Source organism: Carcharhinus amblyrhynchos, chromosome 8 (assembly GCF_965287045.1).
Source record: "Carcharhinus amblyrhynchos chromosome 8, sCarAmb.v2.hapA, whole genome shotgun sequence".
In the NCBI taxonomy this organism is placed as follows: domain Eukaryota; kingdom Metazoa; phylum Chordata; class Chondrichthyes; order Carcharhiniformes; family Carcharhinidae; genus Carcharhinus; species Carcharhinus amblyrhynchos.
In genome coordinates, this window is record NC_137331.1 from 16,650,686 (window position 1) to 16,667,568 (window position 16,883).

General features: G+C 45.6%; 1 protein-coding gene across 6 annotated transcripts in view; it reads right to left on the reverse strand.

The window, feature by feature from the left end:
* Positions 1-4,220: 4,220 nt before the first annotated feature.
* oxr1a (oxidation resistance 1a) overlaps positions 4,221-16,883 on the reverse strand; it is a 588,813-nt gene continuing 576,150 nt past the window's right edge. For all 6 annotated transcript variants that reach the window (XM_080193724.1, XM_080193727.1, XM_080193723.1 and 3 more), the window contains one exon: positions 4,221-5,924. In XM_080193724.1, the coding sequence (XP_080049850.1) occupies positions 5,789-5,924 (136 nt within the window). In that variant the 3' untranslated portion in view covers positions 4,221-5,788. The remainder of the gene's footprint in view (positions 5,925-16,883) is intronic.

The following is a 16,883-nucleotide window of genomic DNA, read 5'->3' on the forward strand; positions in this document are numbered from 1 at the left end:
ATATCTCCATGAGTTTAGCAATTGCCTACTCCACACTTGTTTCCAAAGTACCTCTCACTGTCAGTAAGTCATTTTTGCTAAATAGTTGATATTGCGGCAAAGTGCATTTGACAAGGTACCTCACAAGAGGTTATTGCAGAAGGTAAAGGGGCATGGAGTTGGGGGTAGGGTGTTAGCGTGGATAGAGGACTGGTTGTCAAATAGGAGGCAGAGAGTGGGGGTTAATGGGTGCTATTCGGATTGGCGGTTGGTGACTAGTGGAGTGCCCCAGGGGTCGGTGCTGGGGCCTCAGCTATTTACCATCTATATAGATGATCTGGAGGAGGGAACTGAGTGTATGGTGTCGAAATTTGCTGATGACACCAAGATTGGTGGAACGGCAAATTGCGCGGAGGGTGTGGAGAGTCTGCAGAAGGATCTAGATAAGCTGGGCGAATGGGCCAGGAAATGGCAAATGGAATTTAATGTTGGCAAGTGCGAGGTGGTCCACTTTGGTAGGAATAATGGTAGGAAGGACTATTACTTACGTGGCGAAAAACTGCAGCAGGCGACGGTGCAGAGGGACCTCGGGGTCCTTGTGCATGAGTCGCAAAAACCCAGCCTGCAGGTGCAGCAGGTGGTCAGGAAGGCGAATGGGATGCTGGCCTTCATAGCAAGGGGGATTGAATATAAAAGTAGGGAGGTCTTGCTGCGGCTGTATAGGGCATTGGTGAGGCCGCAGCTAGAGTACTGTGTGCAGTTTTGGTCGCCGCACTTATGCAAGGATATTTTGGCCTTGGAGGGAGTGCAGAGGAGGTTTACTAGGCTGATACTGGAATTGAGGGGGTTGAGGCTGAATAAACTAGGCTTGTACTCGTTAGAGTTTAGAAAAATGAGGGGAGATCTCATTGAGACATATAAGATGATGAATGGGATGGATAGGATAGAGGTGGAGAGACTCTTCCCGCTCAGAAAGGACAGTAGGACTAGGGGGCACAGCCTCAAGATAAAGGGGGGGGGCGGTTTAGAACGGAGTTGAGGAGGAACTTCTTCACTCAAAGGGTGGTGAATCTCTGGAATTCTCTGCCCGTTGAGGTGGTGGAGGCTGCCTCGCTAAATATTTTTAAGACGCGGGTTGATGGGTTTCTGATAAGTGAGGGGATTAAGGGTTATGGGGAGAGGGCGGGAATGTGGAACTGAGCCACGACAGATCAGCCATGATCTTATTGAATGGCGGGGCAGGCTCGAAGGGCTAGATGGCCTACTCCTGCTCCTATTTCTTATGTTCTTAAATCTCAGTGAGTTGAGCATTTTGACTGACTCCATACTTGTTTCCAAAGTAGCTGTTACTGCTATTGAGTGTTTTTTCCCAAAAGGCTGATGTTGTGGCACAGGTGGTAATCCTGAGATCACTACCTTTGAGGTCCTGCTTTTCAGTTTTCAGCTTACTTCCTACTTCCCCCTATTCTGCTTTTTGGACTCCATTCATTTTTTTAACCTAAGTCGTTTGGTACAAACTGTACCACGACCACTGGATGTTTACTCTTCCCCCCTTCAGAACGTCCTGTAGCTGCACCGAGACATCCTCGAACTTTGTACAGGGAGGCTACATCCTGAACTCTCGTGGCCACAGGAATGTGTATCTTATCTCTTAAAATTGAATCTCTCACTTTATACTCCTCTCCTTTACAACAAACCAACCATGGTACAAGAAATTTTGTTGTTGCTACGTTCCCCTGAAAGGTCATTCCCCTCAATATTATCCAGAACGGTACATCTATTTTTCCGGGGGATGGACACAAGGAATTCCTGCACTGCCTGCCTTGCCCTCTTGATCTGCCTGGTGGTCACTCATTTCCTTCCTGTCTGTGGGCTCTGAGCCTGCAGTGTGACCATCTCTCCACACTTCCTATTCACGATACTCTCTGCCTTGCAGATTCTCCACTGCGTCCACAGTACGCCCAGCCACTGCGCCAGCTCTAAGGCATGGGCTTTCAGGATACACTTCCTGCACACATGCTGGCCCCAGACACTGGAAATGTTCCTGGCTTCCCACATGGAGCGCAGGGCATACCATGGCTTGGCGCGCTCCTGCCCTCATTTGAATTAAACTTCTGGATATCAGATTTTATCCAAATCTCTAGGGCCCTGCTTTCCCACTCCTTATCACTACCGAACATATTCTGAGGTTTACCCTCAGGACTGAAACAACCTGAGTGATAACCAGAAGTGATAAAACTATTAGATCCTTACCTGCACTACTTATCAATCAGCTCTTTCGCTTGTGTCCTCTATTATTGCAGCAGAGCAAGACCACTCCAAGAAGTTAAAAGTATCTCGTTCCCCTCTGCACCAAATTCCCACTCAGCTCCAAATTCCCGATAGCCCTCACTCCGGCTGTGGCCTCACTCTGGATGAGATCCCTCCCAGTCTGAGGTGTCCAGGATGGTCATCCATCATGTCTGCTGTAGTCCGCCATCTGGTTTGGGGCACTCCACTGTCCAGTCCAGGGAATTTGGACATCTGGTCTGTGGGGCTCAGCCTTCTGATGCAGAGAACTCAGCCGTCAGATGCTCGGATGTCCGGTCCAGGAGCTCAGCCACCTGGTCAATGTCAACAGACCTTCTGGTCCAGGCTCTGTACACGATATGTTCGTATGGTCTACCATCTGGTCTGGGGCACTTGACCATCCGGTCAGGGACTGTTGGTTGTCCGGCCTGATGTACCTGGCTGTCAGAAGCGGGACAGCGGACCACCAAATCAAGGTTGATAGTTTGTCTTCTCATGGTTCAGTGCACAATGGGACCGAGGAACTCAGCTGTCCATCTCGTCCAGGACCTACGGTCATCAGGTCCAGGTCCACAGCCACAGCTGTCTGGTCTGGGGCAGTTGACCATCTAGTCTATGTTCCACAGCTACCTGATCTGGAGTGGTCAACTAACTGGGCAATGTTGATAGGCTGTCGGCCTGGGTTCTGTGCGTGATATATCTGGTGTTGTCTGGTTGCAGGGTGGGGGATGGGAGGGGTTGAGCCCTCTGGTCTGGTATGCACGGTGTCTGGTCTGAGCTAATCGGCTGTCTGGCCCTTGGCACTTGGGTTTCTGAGCTGGGGCGCATTTAGATTTTTGGATTAGTGCAGTAAGCTTTTTTTGCCATGCCCTGATGAAATCCCAAAAAATTTAGTTTCCTATTGCATAAAGTAATCATCTCAAAGCTAAAGATATTTTCGATATATATCATTAGCATTCTGAACATTTTTAAAGTTTATTTATTAGTGTCAGAAGTAAGCTTACATTCACTGCAGTGAAGTTACTGTGAAAATCCGTTAGTCACCACACCTGTTCGAGTACATGGAGGGAGAATTTAGCATGGTCAATGCATCTAACCAGCAGGTCTTTTGGACTGTGGGAGGAAATTGGAGCATCCGGAGGAAACCCATGCAGACATGGGAGAACGTGCAGACTCCACACAGACAGTGACCCAAGCCAGATCCCTGGAACTGAGACGTAGCAGTGCTACATATCTAAAAATGTTGTAATTCTTAATGCACAGTTTGTATTTTATTGCAGCAAAATGTTTCTAAACTCATTGAGTTAAAGCTCTTCATGCTGTGTACAACCCCCATGAATGAATGCCCAAAAATCATTCTGACGTTATTAGAGTAAGAGAAAACCTGAGACAATGATAATGCAAAAAATTTAGAGCTCTGCTAAACTTCTGTTAGGATTATTTTCCTTCAACTGTAACTATAGATTACAAACAAAATCTAAGTTATTAGAATTCATGTTTTAGACAATAATGGCTTCCTGGCAGATCTCCAGGAAACCACTGGTACAGGGATTGAACCCACAGTATTGACATCATTCTACAACACACACTAGACAATCCATCTCACTGTTACAGTCTGTTATGTGAAACTTGCAGGTCCCCTTGCAGCAAGAGAGTTAAGGGGAGATTTAATGGAAGTGCTCAAAACCTTGAGGGAACTTTGATTGAGTAAATGTGGGGAATCTGCACCCACAATATAGGATGTTCAATAACCAGAAACAGAGATTAAAGGCAACTACCTGAAAGGGAGCAGATTTAATAGTAACATTCAAAATACTTAGAGGAAAGAACTGCAAAGCTGTAGGGAAGGAGCAGAGGACGCGACTTTTCAAGAGCAATCAGATACGATGGGCTAACTGGTCTCCTCTTGGGCAGTATGATTCAATGAAACTGAATGAATTCAGACCAGGGTATACAGTTACAATAATTTATTTTATTATTCGCCACCATTACATTGCAGTATTGTGATAATTTTAGGATTATTTTAAACACTTCTTATAGGTAGCTATAACTTCACTAAGACAATAATACTGCTGTGGAAGACTGAAAAGGGATAAAAGCTGCTGTATTTATTTACAATTCACTTTCAAAATCTGTAAACATTCAGGCTACATCCTAACAAAATTACAGAACATTAGGCAAAAACAGAGAAAACAGATGCTCTGCATTTTTCACATTTAGCATAAATAAATTTAGTCCACAAAATGAATATGCCTTTCGAACTGTAGCAGCAAGCTGTCTCCCATCAGTCCAATATTTTAAATTTGGAAATTAACTATACACAACTAAAACTAAAGCCAATAAAATTAACTGGCTTGTGTTCATTTCTGTCATGATTCAAAGTGCCAAAGCAACTGACCAGTTCAATTCTCTAAACTGAGGAACAATACAGTTTTAACTTTAATTTACATGGTCATATACAATGTATCTGAACAGTTGGATTTTCACAAGAAGAAAATCACTTTCACACTCATAACAGGAAAATTCTTGTAAAACACAATCAGGTGTCAGACTTGACTAAACACAGGGACAACCTTTGTATTCTGAAACTATTCTGTTAATCTCAGGCTGGCTGCGACAATTACAGGAATGATTGTTATATGTTGCCTAAGAAGGTTGCTTGAGATCACATGACAGTAATCTGCAAATTTCACAAGTCTACAGAACTATCTTATTATCTACTATACCTATAATTATTCTGTTTTTGGGTAGTGTTAGCTACACTCACAACATACACCCACTGACAGATAGCACAACTATGTTATGTGCTTGGGAGTTTGGTGTGCTATGAAGCTAAACAGTAGGATAAATATATGACCAATAAATACTGTATATGCTTCATCACTTTTGCAAGAAGCTACATTGGCATAATAAAAAAACCTGCAAAATTCTGTTGACATTTATCCAGCAACACACACAGCAACATCTCTACTTCTTTCATTAGTTTTGCCACAAAATTGCCTTAAGTATTTTAAAATGGTTGAACATGTGAAATAAACTTAGCTGTTTTTTTTCAGCTAACTCAAAATGTGTCTATCCCAAATCTGCTTCAGCAATAAGGTCTTTTCTTCCAATAGATAAGAAAACAATATTTGATCAATTTCAATGAGAATTTCAGATTGATTTCTGACTCCACTTTAATGTAAATAGAGGGTTCAGTTTGATATCACTGGGTTTGTTATGAATTGCTTTCACTTAGATAACATGTTGGTGCTTAACATATCTAATTTCTAACACATATGTTATTTGTAACTGCAACATCTATTCTTTGATCGTGCTCAGATTAAATGCAATTTTGCTTCAGTGATTTCTTCACAAAAGTAGTTGGGTTGCTCTACTGAAGACACGAGCAAATAAATATGAGAAATGTTGTCTTCTTTTGATTTACCTAGACTCAACTTTGATACTGATGCTTGGTCAGGTTTGGGGCCCTATATCTGAGACAGTGAATTTCTTCAGTGCTTTTGCAAGAATCTTCTTGTCATTCGAAAGCCCATATTTCAATGTCCTGGACATAGAAGTCTTCCTTTTCTGAAAGGATGCGATTATCAAATGTCTTACATGAGTGGCTACGCCCATGGTATAGATCTCCATCCAACCACAATCCAATTTCTCCTCTGTAACAATACAAACAATCAGTTAGAATAATAGTCATAGTTATAGATTAACAATTAGCAGAAATATATTAATAATCAACCTTTTGTTTGCATAGAAAAGTTGTAAAGGTGATTTATAAGGATGATATCAGAATTGAAAGACTACAACCATCAGCAAAACATTGGATAGGTTGGGCTCTTGAGGAGAACATAAGGACATAAGAACTAGGAGCAGGAGTAGGCCATATAGCCCTTCGAGCCTGTCCCGCCATTCAACAAGATCATGGCTGATCTGTCGTGGCTCAGTTCCATATTCCCGCCCTCTCCCCATAACCCTTAATCCCCTCGCTTATCAAAAACCCATCAACCCGCGTCTTAAAAATATTTAGCGAGGTAGCCTCCACCACTTCAACGGGCAGAGAATTCCAGAGATTCACCACCCTTTGAGTGAAGAAGTTCCTCCTCAACTCCGTTCTAAACCGCCCCCCGCTTTATCTTGAGGCTGTGTCCCCTAGTCCTACTATCCTTTCTGAGCGGGAAGTCTCTCCACCTCTATCCTATCCATCCCATTCATCATCTTATACGTCTCAATGAGATCTCCCCTCATTCTTCTAAACTCTAACGAGTACAAGCCTAGTTTATTCAGCCTCTCCTCATAGCTCAACCCCGTCAACTCTGGCATCAGCCTAGTAAACCTCCTCTGCACTCCCTCCAGGGCCAAAATATCCTTGCGCAGGTGCGGCGCCCAAAACTGCACACAGTACTCCAGCTGCGGCCTCACCAATGCCCTATACAGCTGCAGCAAGACCTCCCTACTTTTATATTCAATCCCCCTCGCTGTGAAGGCCAGCATCCCATTCGCCTTCCTGACCACCTGCTGCACCTGCAAGCTGGGTTTTTGCGACTCACGCACAAGGACTCCGAGGTCCCTCTGCACCGTCGCCTGCTGATTTGATGGAAATTTTTAGACAAAGATATTTCGACTTGTGAGAGTACAAAAGTATTGGGTATAAATAGAATCCCGACAGTGCCTTTTGACCCATCAAGTCTGCACTGGCCACAATGACTTAATAGAGGTTTATAAGATGATGAGAGGGATTGATAGAGTGGACATGCAGAAACTATTTCCTCGGGTGAATGTAGTTGTTACTAGGGGGCATAACTATAAGGTTCATGGTGGGAGATATAGGAGGGATGGTCCTTATTACAATTATTGTTCCTAAAGAGGTAGTGCTTGGTAGACTAATGGGACTGAAGGTAGACAAGTCCCCGGGTCTGGATGGAATGCATCCCAGGGTACTGAAAGAAATGGCAGAAGTAATAGCAGAGTAGGTGGTGTGATCAGCAAATTTGCTGATGACACCAAGACGGCTGGATTGGCGGGCAGCAAGGAACGGTGTCTGGCAATACAACGGGATATTGATAGGCTGGTATATTGGGTAGATACATGGCAAATGGAGTTTAATCTGGATAAATGTGAGGTGATGCATTTTGGCCGGAATAATGTAGGGGGGAGTTATATGATAAAGGGTAGGCCTGTAAGGAGTATAGAATCGCAGCGAGACCTGGGGGTGCAAGTGCACAAGTCTTTGAAGGTGGCAGTGCAAGTGGAGAGTGTGGTGAAGAAAGCCTATGGTATGTTAGCCTTTATAGGAAGGGGTATAGAATATAAGAGCTGGAGTCTAATGTTGCAGTTGTACAGAACGTTGGTTAAGCCGCATTCAGAGTACTGCGTACAGTTCTGGTCGCCTTACTACTGGAAGGATGTGGAGACTCTGGAGAGAGTGCAGAGGAGGTTCACCAGGATGTTGCCTGGTATGGAAGGACTGGGGTATGAAGAGAGATTGAATAAATTGGGGCTCTTTTCCCTTGAAAGGCGGCAACTGAGGGGGGATCTAATAGAGGTATATAAGATTATGAAGGATATAGATAGAGTAAACAGAGGTAAGCTATTTCCTGTGATAGAGACACATAGGACAAGGGGCCATGGGCTTAAGGTGAGGGGGGAGAGGTATAACACAGATATTAGAGGGAGGTTTTTCACACAGAGGGTAGTGGGGGTATGGAATGCTCTGCCAAGTAAGGTGGTGGAGGCAAACACGCTAGAGTTGTTTAAGAGTTACTTAGGCACATGAATGGGTTGGAGATGGGTGGATATAGGGGATTGTTTTAAATAAGGGTCATTAGCATTGGGGCGTCCCTGGTAAGGTAAATGGATATGGTACAATAATAATGTTTTTTTTCTCTTTTTCATTCACAGGTTTTAAGTCGGTCCGCCCTGTGTCCAATGAGGGCATACGCACGATGGGTTGTACTTGGGCTGCTCTTGGTTGTTCGAGATTGGCCTAGTGCTTCATGTCGTTAGTGTGTACTTAAACTGGACCAGATACTGGGCAAGATGACAGCTCAGTGACTATCGCTGATTGCTGTGCAGACACATGGATTTGGGCTGGTGTCTGTGGGAGTTTGCGCATTCTCCCTTGCGTGGGTTTTCTCCGGGTGCTCCGGTTTCCTCCCACACCCCAAAGATGTGCTATTAGGCTAATTGGCAGTAATAAATTGTCCCTAAATTAGTTTCCCTCAATGTGGATGGCCATAAAATCATAAGGGTCATGGGTGGAGGGGGGGCGGGGGGGGGGGGGGGGGGGGGGGGGGAACTGGTGGTGTTAAGGTGGTGGCGCGGGCTCATTGGGCCGAAGGGCCTGTTTCCCGGGCTGTTTTTGTTCTTTGTTCTGTTCTTTAGATACGTTAGTAGTTATTTATCAAAATTTGCTGGACTCTGGGGAAGTGCCGGCTGATTGGAAAACAGCTACTGTTACACCACTGTTTAAAAAAAGGAAGTAGACAAAAGGCGGGTAACTACAGGCCGGTTAGCTTAACGTCCGTAGCTGGGAAAATGCTGGAATCCATCATTAAAGAAGAAATAGCAGGACACCTGGATAAGAATGGTTCGATCAAGCAGATGCAGCACGGATTCATGAAGGGAAAGTCGTGTTTGATGAATTTACTGGATTTTTATGAAGATGTAATGAGTCCGGTTGACAGAGCGGAACCGGTGGATGTGGTGTTTTTAGATTTCCAGAAGGCGTTCGAATAAGGTGCCTCACAAAAAGTTGCTGCAGAAGATTAAGGTACACGGAGTTGGGGGTAAAATGTTAGCGTGGATTGAGGATTGGCTATCTAACAGGAAGCAGAGTTGGAATAAATGGGTGCTTTTCTGGTTGGCAGTTGATGACCAGTGGCGTGCCACAGAGATTGGTGCTGGGACCTCAACTGTTTACACATTGACGATCTGGAGGAGAGGACTGAGTGTAGGGTAACAAAGTTTGCCGATGTCACGAAAATGAGTGGAGGACGTGGAAAGTCTGCAGAAAGATTTGGATAGGCTGACTGAGTGGGCGAGGATCTGGCAGATGGAGTATAACGTTGGCAAGTGAGAGGTTATCCACTTTGGAAGAAATAATAGTAAAATGGACTATTATTTAAATGGTGAAAAATTACAACATGCTACTGTCCAGAGGGACCTGGGGGTCCTTGTGCATGAATCGCAAAAACTCAGTCTACAGGTGCAGCAGGTGATCAAGAAGGTGAATGGAATGTTGGCCTTTATCGTGAGGGGGATGGTGTATAAAAACAGGGAGGTCTTGCTGCAATTGTACAAGGCACTGGTGAGGCGGCAACTAGAGCACTGTGCGCAATTCTGGTCCCCTTATTTGCGAAAGGATATATTGGCCTTGGAAGGAGTACAGAGAAGGCTCACCAGGCTGATACTGGAGGTGAGGGGGTTAGCTTATGAGGAGAGATTGAGTAGATTGGGCCTGTAGTCGTTGGAGTTTAGAAGGCTGAGGGGGGATCTTATAGAGACATATAAGATAATGAAGGGGCTAGATTGGGTAGAGGTAGAGAGATTTTTTCCACTTAGAAAGGAAATCAGAACTAGAGGGCACAGCCTCAAAATAAGGGGGGGGGGGGGGCGGGGGGGCAGTTTAGAACAGAGTTGAGGAGGAACTTCTCTCAGAGGATAGTGAATCTCTGGAATTCTCTGCCCATTGAAGTGGTGGAGGCTACCTCGTTGAATATGTTTAAGTCACAGGTAGATAGATTTCTGCTCGATAAGGGAATTAAGGGTTATGGAGAGCAGGTGGGTAAGTGGAACTGATCCACTTCAGATCAGCCATAATCTTACTGAATGGCGGGGCAGGCTTGAGGGGCTAGATGGCCTACTCCTGCTCCTATTTCTTATGCTCTTACGTTCACATGGAGCACTCCAGAATTATAGGGCGGGGATAGCTTGATCTTGGGATTGGACATAGTTCGGCACAACATTGAGGGCCGAAGGGCCTGTACTGTAATGTTCTATGTTTTTAATACCATCCAGGGCCTATTCCCATAGCCATACATACTTACCCTGCTAATCCCCTGATGCAAGGGTCAATTTACCATGGCCAATCAACCTAACTCGCACATCTTTGGACTGTGGGAGGAAACCGGAGCCCCCAGAGGAAACCCATGCAGGCATGGAGAGAACGTGCAAACTTCACACAGACAGTGACCTAAGGTCAGGGTCTCTGGCACTGTTAAACAGCACCACTGTGCCACCATGCCACCCCACTGAAAATAATTCAGGAGAAACTGGAACCATGGAGTGGTTGAATAGTGATAGCATAAACATCCACAAAATATAGGACAAATCCAGAAGACCATAAGATTTAGGAGCAGAATTAGGCCATTTGGCTCATCGATTCTGCTCCATCATTCGATCACAGCTGATACGTTCCTCATCCCCATTCTCCTGTCTTCTCCCCGTAGCCTTTGATCTCCTTATTGATTAAGAATTTATCTATCTCTGTCTTAAAAACACTCAATGACCTGGCCTCCACAGCCATCTGTGGCAATGCGTTCCACAGACTCTCTATACTCTGGCCGAAGAAATTCTCATCTTAGTTTTGAAGGAGCATCCCTTCGCTCTGAGGTTGTGCTCTTGTGCTCGAATCAAAGAACAAGGATCAAAGAAAACTACAGCACAGGAACAGGCCCTTCAGCCCTCCAAGCCTGCGCTGATCATGATGCCTGCCTAAACTAAAATTGCACTCACTTACAGAGTCCGTATCCTTCCATTCCCATCCTATTCATGTATTTGTCTAGTTGCCCCTTAAATGATGCTATCACACCTGCTCACGCCACCTCTCTAGGCAGCGTGTTCCAGACATTCACCATCCTCTGTTTAAGAAACTTGCCTCGCACATCTCCTCTAAACTTTTCCCCATGCACCTTAAACCTATGCGCCCTACCACTTGACTTTTCTACCCAAGGAAACAGTATCTGACTATCCACACTGTCCATGCCACTCAATCTTGTAGATCTCTACCAGGTCACCCCTCAACCTCCATCATTCCAGTGAGTCTCTTCCACTAGTGGAAACTTCCTCTCCAAGTCCACTCTATCTAGGCCTCTCAGTACTTTTTAAGTTTCAATCAGATCCCCCCCTCATCCTTCTGAACTTAATTGAGAATAGACCCAGAGCCCACAAGTGCGCTTCATACGATAAACCCTTCATTCTAGGATCATTCTTGTAAATCTCCTCCGGACACCCTCCAATCCTAATCAGTTTACTTTCAATCATCAGCAAAGTGACAGCAGTTGTCACCAGTATCAAGGAGCACTTACTCAACAACAACCTCCTTAGCGACGTTTTTTTGAGCTTTGGTCGTGCCATTGTTGCGAAATTGGGGAGAGGAATTGTAGATTGGGGTGTAGGAAATTATAATTTGGTGTTAGTAAAATTGTAAAATGCTAGGGGGGAAAGCATTGTGTAGTACAGTTAAAAAGTGGTGTTTTTTCTGTGCTTAGGGATTTAAAATGCAGGTGCATAGACAGACCAAACTGAAACATTAGTATTGAAAGGCCAAGTAGCAGTTTTTACCAAGAACACTGATTCAAGTAGCCACTTATTCAAGGCTTTTGAATTTAGTCAAATAATTTGAATCGGGCACTCTGATGCCAAAAAAGCTAAATTTAAAAATCGTAGAAGGCCCAGAATATTTCAGAAGACACAAAACATGGTTGTAATTTAGAGACTGACTATGTTTTATTTTATTAATGAGTATTTATTTGAACACCATACCATTAGAATCTTGTTTTATTCAAGGATAGTTAGCCATCGAGCCTGCACTGACCACAATTTCACCCAGACCCTGTTCTTGTAACCTCACATATTTACCCTGAACGAAGAAAATTACAGCACAGGAACAGATCCTTCAGCCCTCTAAGCCTGCACCGACCATGTTGCCCGACTGAACTAAAACCCCCTACTCCTTTTCCTTCTTAACCTATCCTTCATTCTACAGGATCCCAAGGGGGAGTGATACAAAAGGGTCCAGAGGAGCAATTTTTTCACAGAGGGTTGAGTGTGTCTGGAACGAGTTGCCAGAGTTAGTAGTAGAGGCGGGTACAATTTTGTCTTTTAAAAAGCATTTAGGCAGTTACATGAGTAAATTGGTAATAGACGGCCATAAGTGAGCAATTGGGACCAGCTTAATGGTAAAAAATGGGCAGAGTGGACAAGTTGGGCCAAAGGGTCTGTTCCCATACCTCGATGACTCTAGTTGGTGTAGACTCACTGGGCCGAATGGCCTGCTTCTCATGGTAGGGATTCTATGTTTAGTTTATGTTGATTTTGGATTTGGTATAAGTTTTAAAAGTGAAATCTTCTCCACTTGGAAAGTTTGGTTCTTTGACGCTCACAACATTTTAATTATCCCTTGAAACCAACACTCTCCCAAGTCTGTTCACTCACCGGGTGAACCCTTCCATTGTTCGCTGGAGCGGGCGGAATGAAGGAGCACTGAGTCAGGGAAGAAATTACCTGTTTAAATCATTTAAAAGCAGTTTCGCGGGCTTTTTGTGTTTACCGCTTTAAGAATTCAAAGGGAGTGGATAGCAGGGATTTGTGGGTAAGCAGTCTTTTAAACCTCGCTAGGTTTAAAAGGAGGTCTGCTGTAGACAGCGGGAAGCAGAGTGAGCTGCTAGGGTTTAGGATCAAAGCGCTTGACAGAAAAGGGTCAGGTAAGTTTGAGTTGAAAACGGTGTTCAGTAGTACTAAAGGGAATAATGGAGGGGCATGTGATGTGCTGTTTCTGTATGATGTGGGAGCTGGTGGACCCCAGGGTCCTTCCCAGTGACCATGTCTGCAGTAAGTGCAGGTTGCTGGAGGAGCTACAGCTCAAAGTAGATGAGCTGGCCTCTGAGCTACAGACACTGAGGCTCATCAGGGGGAGAGAGGGTGCCATTGATAATGGGGTGCAAGAGACATCCACACCCCCTAGACTGGCTAACTCTAAGGGTCAGGAACAGGAGGGGGCTGCTGACCGGAGGAAGGAGGGTGGGGACCGGAGGAAGGAGGGTGGGGACCAAATGCCTCAGCCTCTCAATCTGCATAACAGGTTTGAGGTTCTTGCTTCCAGTGTGGACGAGAATGAGGGCGGTGAGCAAACTGCACACGGTACAGTGATGCAGACACAGGACATAGAACATAGAACATTACAGCGCAGAACAGGCCCTTCGGCCCACGATGTTGCGCCGACCAGCTTTTAAAAAAAAAACAACACTAACCCACTAATCTAAACCAATCCCATTTCGTCCATAAAGCTATCCACAGATCTCTTAAACGCCCCCAAACTAGGCGCATTTACAACTGCAGCTGGCAGGGCATTCCAGTCCCTCACCACCCTCTGGGTAAAGAACCTACCCCTGACATCAGTCCTATAACTACCCCCCCTTAATTTAAAGCCGTGCCCCCTCGTGCTAGCTTTCTCCATCCTAGGAAAAAGGCTATCACTATCCACCCTGTCTAAACCTCTAATCATCTTATATGTTTCAATAAGGTCCCCTCTTAGCCGCCTTCTTTCCAGCGAAAACAACCCCAAATCTCTCAGTCTCTCCTCATAGGATCTCCCCTCCATACCAGGCAACATCCTCCTCTGCACCCTCTCCAAAGCCTCCACATCCTTCCTGTAATGTGGGGACCAGAACTGCACACAATACTCCAAGTGCGGCCGCACCAGAGTTGTGTACAGTTGCATCATGACGCTGCGACTCCTAAATTCAATCCCCCTACCAATAAACGCCAAGACACCGTATGCCTTCTTAACAACCTTATCTACTTGATTCCCAACTTTCAGGGATCTATGTACACATACACCTAGATCCCTCTGCTCCTCCACACTATTCAAAGTCCTCCCGTTAGCCCTATACTCAACACATCTGTTATTCCTACCGAAATGAATTACCTCACACTTCTCCACATTAAACTCCATCCGCCACCTCGCGGCCCAGCTCTGCAACCTTTCTAAGTCACCCTGCAAACTATGACACCCTTCCTCACAAAGAGAAGGTGAAAAAGACATAGGCAAAGAGAAGGTGAAAAGGAACGTAGTGGTAATTGGGGATAGTGTGGTTAAGGGTATTGACACTGTCCTTTGTCACAATGACAAAGTGCACAGAAGGGTGTGTTGTCTGCCTGGTGCTCGGGTCCAGGATGTTGCATCTGGGCTGCAGAGGAACCTGGAGTGGGAGGGTGAGAACCCGGTCATTGTGGTACATGTGGGTGCCAACGACATAGGCAAAATGCGAACTGAGGATCTGGGGAGGGAGTATGAAAAGCTGGGAACGGAATTAAAAAGTAGAACCGACAAGGTGGTTATCTCCGGACTACTGCCTGAACCGTGTGCAGACAGGCGTAGGGTTGATAAGATTAAGGAAGTGAATGGGTGGCTCAGGGATTGGTGTGGGATGAATTTATGGGGCATTGGCACCAGTATTGGGGTAGGTGGGACCTGTTCAGGTGGGATGGGGTTGGTCTGAACCGTGCTGGGACCAGAGTCCTGGCGAATCGTGTAGATAGGGCTTTAAACTAATTAGTGGGGGGGGGAGGGTGCGAGGGTAGGTGAAATTACAGGGTCTAAAGTAAAGGAGAGGGTACAAGTACCGGAAGAGGCCAAGGATGTCCCAATAATAAAGGGAGTAGGGGGCGTGAGTAAGGTTGGTGGCGTTCCTGCAAATAGGGTACAGGTGAAGGCTGGGATGAAGGCACTTTATCTGAATGCACGAAGCATTCGGAATAAAGTGAATGAGCTGGTGGCGCAGATCAGCACAAATGGATATGATCTGGTGGCCATTACAGAAACATGGCTACAAGGTGACAGGGACTGGGAACTGAATGTACAGGGGTATCAAGTGTTTAGGAAGGATAGGAAGGAGGAAAAAGGTGGGGGGCGCAGCTCTGCTGATTAAGAACAGAAAGGGAGGAAGACGCTGGTGGGTGTCGTCTATAGGCCCCCAAATAATAATCTGGAGGTGGGGCGAGCTATTAACCCGCAAATAAATGTGGCGTGCAGGAAAGGAATGGTGATAATTATGGGGGATTTCAATCTACATTTTGATTGGTCGACCCATGCTGGACGCGGTGGGCTTGAGGAAGAGTTCTTGGAATGCTGCCGGGATAGTTTCCTTGAACAGTGTGTGTTGGAGCCGACGAGGGAGCGAGCTATCTTGGATCTGGTGTTATGTAATGAGGCAGGTAGAATTCGGGACCTTGTGGTGAAGGATCCTCTTGGGAAGAGTGATCATTGTATGGTGGAATTTCTGATGCAGATGGAGGAGGGGAAAGTGGGTTCCCGGACCTGTGTCCTTTGTTTGAACAGAGGGGAGTACGATAGGGTGGGAGAGGAATTGGCGAATGTTGATTGGGGGAGCGCATTGGAAGGTAGGTCTGCGGAGGAACAGTGGAGGATCTTTAAGATCTTTCTTGGTGCTCAGCAGAAATTTATTCCGATGGTTAAAAAGGATCGTAGGAGGAGAGATAATCAGCCGTGGATAACGAAGGAGGTAAAGGAGAGTATTAAATTAAAAGCAGATGCGTTTAGAGTAGCGGGCAAGAGGAGGACTGGGAGAAGTTTAAATATCAACAAAGAATGACGAAGAAGTTGATAAAGAAGGGTAGGATAAACTATGAAGCTAAGCTAGCGCTAAATATAAAAAAGGATAGTAAGAGTTTTTATAAATATATAAAAAGGAAGAGGCTGACTAGGGTGAACGTTGGACCCTTAGAGGATGAGAGGGGGGACTTAGTGGTAGGAGATGGGGAAATGGCTGAGGCCTTGAAAAACTTTTTTGTTTTGGTCTTCACGGAGGAGGAAGTGAATAGTTTGCCGGGTGTTAGCGATGGAAAGATGGTAGGAGTGGAGAGCCTGAATGACATTATTGTTACTAGAGAGGCGGTGCTCGACAGACTGGAGGGACTGATTGTGGACAAGTCCTCAGGACCGGATGGAATGCATCCAAGGGTTCTGAAAGAAATGGCGGAGGTGATAGTGGATGCCTTGATGATTATTTTCCAAGCCTCGCTGGATTCCGGGGAAGTACCGGAAGATTGGAAAGCAGCTAATGTTACGCTGTGGTTTAAGAAGGGTGGCAGACAAAAGGCAGGGAATTATAGGCCGGTTAGTTTAACGTCTGTTCTAGGTAAAACGCTTGAATCCGTGATCAAGGAGAAAATAGCGAGGCACCTTGAGGAGAATTGTTTGATAGAGCAGACGCAGCACGGTTTTGTTAAGGGGAAGTCGAGTCTGACGAGTTTATTGGAGTTCTATGAGGATGTGTCTAGGGCGGTGGATAGAGGAGAGCCGGTAGATGTGGTGTTTCTTGATTTTCAGAAGGCGTTTGATAAGGTGCCGCACAAGAGGATAGTACAGAAGGTCAGGGGGCATGGAGTTGGGGGTAGGGTGTTAGCGTGGATAGGGGATTGGCTGTCAAATAGGAGGCAGAGAGTGGGGGTGAATGGGTGCTATTTGGATTGGCGGTTGGTGACTAGTGGAGTGCCCCAGGGATCGGTGCTGGGGCCTCAGCTATTTACCATTTATATAGATGATCTGGAGGAGGGAACCGAGTGTATGGTGTCGAAATTTGCTGATGACACCAAGA